Source organism: Guillardia theta (assembly GCF_000315625.1).
Source record: "Guillardia theta CCMP2712 unplaced genomic scaffold GUITHscaffold_4, whole genome shotgun sequence".
NCBI lineage: Eukaryota > Cryptophyceae > Pyrenomonadales > Geminigeraceae > Guillardia > Guillardia theta.
Window position 1 is genome coordinate 602,341 of NW_005434670.1, and position 8,756 is coordinate 611,096.

At 55.5% G+C, this 8,756-nt stretch overlaps 4 protein-coding genes across 4 annotated transcripts in view; 3 read left to right on the forward strand and 1 right to left on the reverse strand.

The window, feature by feature from the left end:
- Window positions 1-353: 353 nt before the first annotated feature.
- On the forward strand, window positions 354-2,426 carry GUITHDRAFT_100338 (lycopene beta cyclase; the record flags this gene model as incomplete). The annotated part of the gene is made up of 4 exons (XM_005841013.1): window positions 354-1,000; window positions 1,036-2,155; window positions 2,200-2,325; window positions 2,373-2,426. 4 exons carry the CDS (start codon window positions 354-356, stop codon window positions 2,424-2,426), a joined length of 1,947 nt encoding a protein of 648 aa, XP_005841070.1.
- Window positions 2,427-2,660: 234 nt separating this feature from the next.
- Window positions 2,661-3,002, reverse strand: GUITHDRAFT_100339 (hypothetical protein; the record flags this gene model as incomplete). The annotated part of the gene is made up of 1 exon (XM_005841014.1): window positions 2,661-3,002. The coding sequence occupies one exon, from the start codon at window positions 3,000-3,002 to the stop codon at window positions 2,661-2,663; it is 342 nt and encodes a 113-aa protein (XP_005841071.1).
- Window positions 3,003-4,450: 1,448 nt separating this feature from the next.
- On the forward strand, window positions 4,451-6,696 carry GUITHDRAFT_132494 (hypothetical protein; the record flags this gene model as incomplete). Its single annotated transcript, XM_005841015.1, has 11 exons — window positions 4,451-4,963; window positions 5,011-5,064; window positions 5,201-5,266; window positions 5,324-5,485; window positions 5,538-5,563; window positions 5,621-5,658; window positions 5,715-5,756; window positions 6,089-6,124; window positions 6,170-6,216; window positions 6,273-6,410; window positions 6,472-6,696. 11 exons carry the CDS (start codon window positions 4,451-4,453, stop codon window positions 6,694-6,696), a joined length of 1,347 nt encoding a protein of 448 aa, XP_005841072.1.
- Window positions 6,697-7,355: 659 nt separating this feature from the next.
- The window catches only part of GUITHDRAFT_132495 (hypothetical protein), a gene marked incomplete at both ends in the record, with an annotated part of 2,088 nt that continues 687 nt past the window's right edge, over window positions 7,356-8,756 (forward strand). The window contains 4 exons of the mRNA XM_005841016.1: window positions 7,356-7,472; window positions 7,524-7,564; window positions 7,625-8,386; window positions 8,594-8,685. Of these exons, the coding sequence (XP_005841073.1) occupies window positions 7,356-7,472; window positions 7,524-7,564; window positions 7,625-8,386; window positions 8,594-8,685 (1,012 nt within the window). The remainder of the gene's footprint in view (window positions 7,473-7,523; window positions 7,565-7,624; window positions 8,387-8,593; window positions 8,686-8,756) is intronic.

Below are 8,756 nucleotides of genomic sequence, written 5' to 3' on the forward strand. Positions count from 1 at the left end.
ACTAAACGTTTACTCAAAAAGAATTTTGCCGGGGGGTAGGGCAAGTAATAGAAGGTGGGTACTATGATGAGGCACAAAGGTGCTTGCTTTGTACCCGTACTTTCAAAATCAATTTTTGGGGGAAAAGGGGGTAGGGGTTATTGGGGCAGGTCAGTGAAATTGGGGTGGTAGGAGGCCGCAGTCAATGGCGGAGGGACGTGGAAGGGAGGGAAGTTGAAGAGAAGAGAGGCAGAAGAAGAAGAGATGGCGATGAAGAGATGAACTTTGCCAGACTTGTCTAGTGTGAAGCTGTTTGTCACCCTGCTTTTACAAAGATGATGCGGAGTTTGCCTACATTTGCCTGGTTGCTTGGCATGGCGGTGTACATGCAGACCACCGAAGGCTTCGGGTTTTCATTGCCCGGCAGGAATGGTTTGCACATGGGAAAAGGCCGATTTTCAAACGACCTAAAATGTGTCGGGAATCGAAGATGCACAAAGCGCCATGTTCTCACTCCTGTCGCTCAATCATCAGGGGCGCAGGTTCTACAAGACGAGGATTTGAAGTCAGAGGGGAAGAAAGGTGATCCAGCAGGAGGATGGTGGAAAGATAGCAGTCCACAGAGAACAGTGGAACAAGCAAAGCTCAAGTATTTGAATCAGTTTCCAAATACTTGGCAACCGGCAGAGAGTCTAACGCTAAAGCGCAAGGGAGACAAAAAGGACACGTACAAGACTGCAGGAGTTGAGTTTAAGACAGCAACTCCTGACAAAGTGTATGATGCAGCAATCGTAGGAACTGGTCCTGCGGCCATTGCCATGGCTGATGCCCTGGCTCTGGAAGGCATGACAGTTGCTGTTGTTGGGCCGATCGCAGGAGCGTGGCCCAACAACTATGGCGTTTGGATGGACGAGTGGAGCGTGTTGGGTCTCCCCGACTCTTGCATCGAGTCGCAGTATGACACGACTAGGATCACTATCTCTAAAGGGAACAGCATCAGCATTCCCCGCCCTACGGGAAGGTGAGCGGGCCCAAGACGCGCGAGTTCTTCCTCAGGCGATGTGCGGAGAACGGTGTCGAGGTCCTGGATGAGCTGGTGACGGACATTGTGCATGGGGACACTGAGAATCCCTCCGTCTTCAAGACGGCAGGCGGTGAAACCATCCGCTGCAAGGTGCCCGTAGTGGCGGCTGGTCACTACTCGCCACTTGTCAAGTACCAGTCCCCTGGGGTGGAGTTCATGCGGATTGAAGGAGAGTACATGACGAGGGACTGGGGGAGGCTGCTGCAGGTGCCTCCCAACCAGAGGCCTGTCATCACCAACGAGTACGTCGAGTCGGGCCCCCTCTCTCAGCTGTCCTGGAAGCATAGCATCCAGTTCGACTCAGTGCGGCCCGGCCAGCATGCGTGGGGGTGGAACTGGGGGTGGAACCCTGTACTGCGTGGGCTCAAGGTTCCCAGCTTCATCCCACTCTTCGGGGACTGCGAAGCCATCGGAGGAGGAGCGCCAGGGTATCAGATTGCGTATGGAGTAACCGTCGAGTGCTCGGAGCCTCACGGCTTCCCCCTTGACGAGATGCTGTTGATGGACTTCAGCACCGACCACCTTGAAGGGGACGAGGAGCTGGAGGGAGGCATCGACGGGCACGTGCCGACCTTCCTGTACGCCTTCCCCTACGACGAGAAACGAATCTTCTTGCAGGAGACCCTCCTTGTAGCCAGGAACCATCGCGCGTTCGCCAAGTCTTTGCAGATGGAGGAGATGGTGAGGAGGGTGAACAAGCGAATCGAGAACCTCAAGCTGGAGGTCACCAAACAGTATGACGAGGAGTACTCGGTCATCCCCATGGGCGGCCCTCTGCCCGTCCTCGGCCAACCAGTGGTCGCTTACGGGGCTGCGGGTGTGATGGTACATCCAGCTAGCGGGTACATGATCAACAGGGCGATCTTGTGGGCCCCCGAGGTGGCGCGAGCTCTTGCCTCAACCCTCAAGGAGACCAACAATGCTCAGCTCGCTACGGAGGCTGCATGGGAGGCCCTGTGGCCCAAGCAAAGGCTCATCGAGCGAGACCTCTACTGCTTCGGAATGGAAGTTCTCCTTGACCTCGACGTTGCTCTCCTGAGAGACTTCTTCTCTGCCTTCTTCGCTGACCCCAAGGAGAAGATGTGGAGACAGGTCAGCTCCTGCTGCCTCCTCAACACGTGCTAACTTTCAACTAGTTCTTAGCATGGAGCATGACTCGTCCGGGAGAGAAACCATGGAAGATGAGCATCTTCATGATTCTGCAATTCTTCAGAGGCTCTTGGCCCCTCAAAGCAAGACTTGTTCGAGAAGCCATGTTCAAGGTGATGATACTGTTCAAGACTTGATTATCTTCTCATTCCTTTCACAGGATGGTCTTCATCTTCTCAAAAGCATTTTCGAGATGCCGTTCCCTTTCGATTAGGATGTAAAGATAGCAAGTGTACAATCTCTTTATTTTCCATGAACAATTTTTCACCACTGGTAGCAACCCGTTATTTAGAGCTTTTATATGCTGTGCCAAGAACAAAGTTTCGATCAGGAGCGGACTCGAACCACTCAGTTTCCAAACTGATCAAATTGGTGGTGTTAATAACACCAGTTCGAGCTCCTTGTGTCAAGTAACGTAGGGGCCACGAAGCAATCGCACTGGCTGAATTTACTTTTTCGTCGCCTTGGTGGTGGCAGTCTTCTTCGCAGCAGTCGCCTTCTTAGCAGGGGACTTCTTGGGCTTGGCAGCTGCCTTGGTCGCCTTGGGGGCCTTCTCGGCCTTGGGCTTGGTGACCTTGGGGGCCTTCTCAGCCTTGGGCTTAGTAGCCTTAGGGGCCTTAGTGGCAGTCTTCTTGGCGGGAGACTTCTTGGGGGCAGCGGTCTTCTTGGGGGCAGCAGCCTTCTTAGCGGGGCTCTTCTTGGGCTTGGTGGCCGCAGTCTTCTTGACAGCAGTAGCCTTCTTCGCGGGACTCTTGGCCTTGGGGGCTGCTGCTGCTTTCTTGGGCGGCATCTCCTACATGTGAGGTTAGTCATGAGTCTTTGGAATGTAATTTCAGAGAGTTTGATGTGAAACATGAAGTCAAACAAATAACATGCGATCGGACAAGAAAAATGCAGCAGTATCGGGGCAAAAATCCAGTTACCCTTCCAATTGCAAATAAACAGTCTATCAATGAACACAGCAAGGGCATAGAGGCAAGGAACAGACAGCAAGTGAGCATAGCGAGACAGAGGAGAAGGTCACTGCGGCATGAGCCCGGACATGGGAAGGTTACCGTGGCAGGCGTGGTAAGGATTCGGAGAAGGGCGGGAGGCAAGTAAAAGGAGGGGAAGGGGAGGGGGCAGGGGGAGGGGTCGTGGAGTGCCTGAGTACTCTAATATAGGGGGGTAGGGTTCAACAGAGATCCTGTGTTTGAGGTTTGATCGACTGCGGGGCTGTGTTCTTCATGGCCTACCCTTCCATTTCTTGTACCGGTACTTGGACTCTTAAAAGTAGCTCTAAATAGGGGTATAATCGAGATCCTTGTGCAAGTCCAGGGGTGTCCATCAGTGGGGGTGGAGAGTTTTTTTCCCACGGGGGCAGGAAAGAATGGATGGTGAGGAATGTGAAACGGGGTGGGTGGGGGAGCCGTAGACCGGTGTCTAGGTATGGACTTTGCAGGGTACTACAACAGAGGGGCCCGGATGGTTGACAGGGGTGGGTACTCAACTGAGGCAGGCCGTTTCCTGTTCGAATTTTCAAACGATTCGAATTTTTTTTTCCTCGCCCGGGGCCGCAGGACCTCTGAGGCAGGCCTGAAAGGAAATAGGGAGCGACGGGCTGCGCCGTGGCTTCACATAACCGTTTGGCGGATAATTGTAACTGACAGGTACCAGAATTAGCCTCCATGGCGTGCTCCGTCTGTCGGGCGATAAAGGATGGGATGAATGGCGTGGGGAGGCAGTGGTGAGCAAGAGCAGGGAGCACCCCGGCCAATAGAGCAACCTTGAGGTAGTGTCCGGAGGAGGAGTTCAAAGGCTGAAGAAAGAGGGAAGGAGGCAGCTGGAAGGTTAGCTCGGTCTCTGGATTTGAGCAGGGGAAGGAGCAGGCGCGTTCAATCGGTCAAGCTGGGCATGTTCTGATCGTTGAAAGGATAGCAGCAAGGTAAGGATATTACCAAAGAAGTGGACGTGGTGGGTGTGTTTTTCTCGGTGATGACAAATGCGTTTCAGGGAAGAAAAAATCAAAGCATGGAGCATTCGGATTCTTCAGCGACTCCATCATGTCGTTCGTCGAGGGATACCTCCAACGCTCAGCAGCTTCGGCATGGTAGGAGGACCTGGGTCGTTGCGACGTCGCTTGCGTTCAGCGTCTGTGCAGGTCTATCACTTGAATGCGCTTGAAGCGTAATGATGTGCTAACCTGCACGTTTCATAGTTTGTTGGGTTTGGAGCGATCGAGGCGGGAGTAACAGAGGAATGTCCTTGTTGCTCTCGACAAAAAATGTCGATAAGGCTATTAGAGAGCTTCAGAACAAGATCAACCAAGAGAAGCTTCAGAACCATGAGCTGTTCAAAGATATCGTTCAGCAAAGCGAGCAGCCCTATCAAACAAAGCATCCGCGTTCGCGGAATGAAGTCCGAAGCCCTGCTGCAAGAACACAGGGACCTGCTACCTCTCTACCTGGTATCCGTCATGCCAGCGAGCAAAAGCAAGCGGCTCTTGAGCGGATCCAGCGAATGTCGACTAGAGCCCAGTTACCCGCAGTTGGTACAAAAGATCGTTCTCCGGCCAGATCAAGTTTGAGTGCCGCTGGAAGTGGTTTTGGAAGTGGGCACATAGATGCCTGGCCAGTCCAAAGGGACACTTCGATCCAGTGGCCGAAATCAGGATCTGCTCTCTCGACGACTCCATTCCGCCTCCAGTATCCTCCTGCAGCCAGCTCAACGACTGCGACGTCGCTTACTCAGTCTCAAGCACAGCAAGCCGAAGTAGCTTTTAGATGATGCCATGTTTCAGCTCTAATTCGTATCGCCAGGCTTCTGCCATCGCCAGGCATCAGGCGCAGGGGCAGCCTGAGATCTCCTGGCAGGTGGCTGACTCCTCAAGGCCGATACAGTGGAGTAGCAAGGGACCAAATGGCAGGATCGCTTGGCCCGGCAGCCATCAGCTCAAGGTGGCGCGTCGATGTGATGGATGAGGAGGCTGTTGTTGACCTCAAAATTCAGGCAATCGAGAGGGAAATAAGAGGGATCAAGTCTCTGATCTTGAAGAAGATCAGCTCCGGAAATCAAGTGCGTGAAACGTTTGCATTTTTCAACATTGCCATACTCATACTTTATGCGTTGCAGCCGGTAATCCAGTCTGTCAAGCCGACGATCACGTCAGAGAAGCCCACGATCACGTCAGAACGGCCGACCATCACGTCGGAGAAGCCGACCATCACATCGGAGAAGCCTGATTTGCAGCAAGGGCTTCAGGCCGCAAGCGACCTTGCGGTTTTGAACTCTAAGGTCGCCTTGTCTTGTCGCATGCAATGAAAGTTGCTGAATGACTCTCTTACAGCTCCAGCCTGATGGGAACATCGGCAGGTCAATCAAACTATCATGTTAGGTGGGGTTGTTGTTTGACGTCTCATTCCACAAAAGCGTTTCCAACGCAACTGGAATTCTTTGGCCTCAACAAGGTAGAGCAAGGTTCGCCTTGAATGCAGCCCTTGACCTCGTCTGCTCAAACCTGCAGCTGAATCCATCTCTTGGCCTGCACCGAACGAGTCCACGACAGGTCTAGGAAGAGGATGTGATTTCGAATTCAGCTGATGCTCGTCTCCGTTAGAGCCACCTCCCGCCTTCAAGGATTTGCACAAGTACGAGCAAGATGATCTGCAGTCCTGGCCTGAAATTCAGAGCTCAAACCATGTACGTGTTGTCGCCTTTCATGTCATAAGTTGATGACAACCCGATCAGATCCGTTGGCCTCAGCAGGTCGGGCAGCAGCAGCAGCAGCAGCAGCAGCAGCAGCAGCAGCAGCAGCAGCAACGACAGGAGAAAGTGGTCGAAGGTCCGGCTCAAAGTGATCTAGCGAACTCGCTTCTCACCTCTCATTGTCATGTGCAGGCAACGCGGCAGCCGTCGTTGGGTCCGGCAAGTCACGTACGTTTCTCCCTCTCTCGTTCACCAGCCTCATCTACCCTGCAGGCGAGTACACCTGGCCTGGGACCGTAACTTCCGAGCCCGAGGTCAAGGTGCAACCGCTCAAGGCAGGGAAGAGGCAAGTCGTGTGCTGCTGCTGCGTCCTGAGATGTTGCCCCTCCATGACTCGTGGCATCCCTTCAGAGACGTCAAGTTCGCTTCCTCGGGGCCCTCCACCACGTCGCGGGCAAGGCAGCCAACAGCCGCCGCTAGCAAGCAGCCCAAGAGCATCTGGGAGGCTGTGCATGTGAGTGAGCGGGAGAGGGAGCGAGCGAGGGACCGAGGGATGGAGATGACAGGTAGCGCAGGTGCAGTCCGTTGCTTTCTTCCTCAGCTTTGGGTTCGCATGCTTCGCCATCGGCATCTTCACAGGAGCTCGCTGGTGCCTGCCGTCGCAGTCGGAGGAGGCGACGGTCTTGTCAGCACCTCACTCTCTGCTGCCTCTGATGCGCAACGAGCAGGACCTGCTGCACCCTCCTGCCGAGAGGCAGAACGTCTTGGAGAATGCCATTGGGAATGGTAGAGTACCCTAATCCCTCCTTCCCCCTTCCCTCTCCCGCCCTCTCCCATCCCACCTCTTCTTACCTCCACCATCTTCCTCCCATTCACCTCTCTCCACTTTCTCCTCTTTTCTTTGAATTGCTGTCCCTCCCCCGTCTCCATCCTTCTCGTCCCCGTGTCGTTGACTGTTCTTGTCCCTGAGCTCATTCCGTCTTCTTTCAGGAGGAACGCCTCTTTCCTCCTCGCGGAGACCAGAGAGTCTTCGCAGGTCGTATGTGTGAGCGCTCATAAACTCGTTTCCATCTCCGTCGCGTCCTGCCGCCTCACTCGTCTCCCACCCAAGCTTCCCTCTGACATATGATTCATCTATACTCGTTTCCCCACCAGTCCCTCCTCCTCTCCTCCTGCCCTCCCTCCTGCCCTCCGGGGAAGCTGAAGTTGGCGATGCATCCGAAGCATGTGCTGAGAGAGAAGGGAGCTGGAGAGAAGAGGGCAGGAGAGAGGGGGGAGGGAAGGAGGGCAGGAGGGAGGGCAGGAGCACCCCCCCCCGCCTTCCCGGCATCGGGATTCCTGTTTTCAGAATCCTGACAAAAAAATCAGCCAAGTAGCAGTGCTAAGGGCTATGCTGGGAGCGGGGGAACGGGAGGAGGGTAGAGGAGGAGAGGCATGAACAGCGCCCTTCGTGCTCCTGATGTCCCTCTTCCTCCTCCTCTCCCTCCTCTCCCTCCTCTCCCTTGCTACCTCGCTGGGTAGCCCACCGTGCGATCGGATCATCGCAGGGCTGGAGGGACAGGACGCGGTGGCATGGGTGCGACGGTGCACGTCCCTTGAGCAGGGAGTTGTGAACTTCCTCGTGCAGGAGGGAGTGTCAGGACAGGAGCTCTGGGAGATGTCACCATGGTAGCGCATGCCCCTTGCTCTCCTCTCCCCTCACCTCCTCTCCTCCTGTCTCACTTGCAGTGCCAGGGAACTTGAGGACATGATGAGCCTTGCCCCTCCTGCAACAGAGAGGCTCTACCAGGAGCTGCATGGCGGGGCCGACGGCATTCCCAGCACCAGGAGCTTCTTCCTGGAGGACATCGGGGAGGTTGCCTTGCGCATCCTCGAGCCACAGCAAGGGAAGGTGTACGTCAAGTCGGAGGAGGACAACGACAGGGGAGGGATAGTGTCGGAGGAGGGGAAGCTGATTGTTGTCTTCGAGCTTGTGTGCGCGAGCAAGGTTCCCTTCAGCATGCGGTTCAACGCGCAGTGGCAGGCGAACGAGCACTTCCACGAGCTCTCCGTGTCCAGCTCCTGCTCCAGCAACGAGCATCAGAAGTACAACTACCTGGCGATGCCCAACGCCTGGTCGCTGCTGCGCAAGGGGCAGAACACGTTCGGGCTGTGGCTTGAGCTGGAGGGAAGCGAAAAGTTCATGGAGGAGGTCGTTGACTTCTACGTCTTCTCTTGCCCGCAGCAGAGACGAGGATGCAAAGAGCATGCCTTCCTGAAGGGGACAGTAGGAGGCCGGATAGGAGGAGGAGGAGGAGGAGGAGGAAGAGGAGGAAGAGGAGGAGGAGAATCAGCATCAGTCGTGGTGAATGAAGCAGGGGAAGAGGAAGGGGAAACAGTCTCGGGGAGCATGGGGAGCAGACTGGCGGGCGTGTGGGACGGCAGAGTTTGCGAGCTGATCTCCTCCTTCAGCGGGGGGGCGATTGAATTTCAGCTCACGGTCATCGAGAGGTTTGTCTTCTTCTTCCTCCTTCTCTTCTTCCTCCTTCCCTTCTTCCCCCTCCTCCCCCTCCTCCCCCTCCCCCTCCCCCTCCCCCTCCTCCTCCCCTCTCCTCCTCCGCGTCTTCCTCCTCTTCCTCTTCCCCTCCCGCCCCCCCGCGGCCCCGCCAGCTCCCTCCTTCTCGTGTAGGCTGACAGGGATAACGCACTTACCATCAGGTATCAGTTCGGCTGCTCCTACCAAGTTCGTTTCCTCCTCCCCGACTCCAGCGGGAACCACCAGGACCGCTGGAGATCTCCTGGCCGAGTCGGTAAGAGTTGACGCCCTGCCCCTATCACCTGCTCCCTCTACACCTGTCCTACCAGTCCCCTCCCGCGTTCT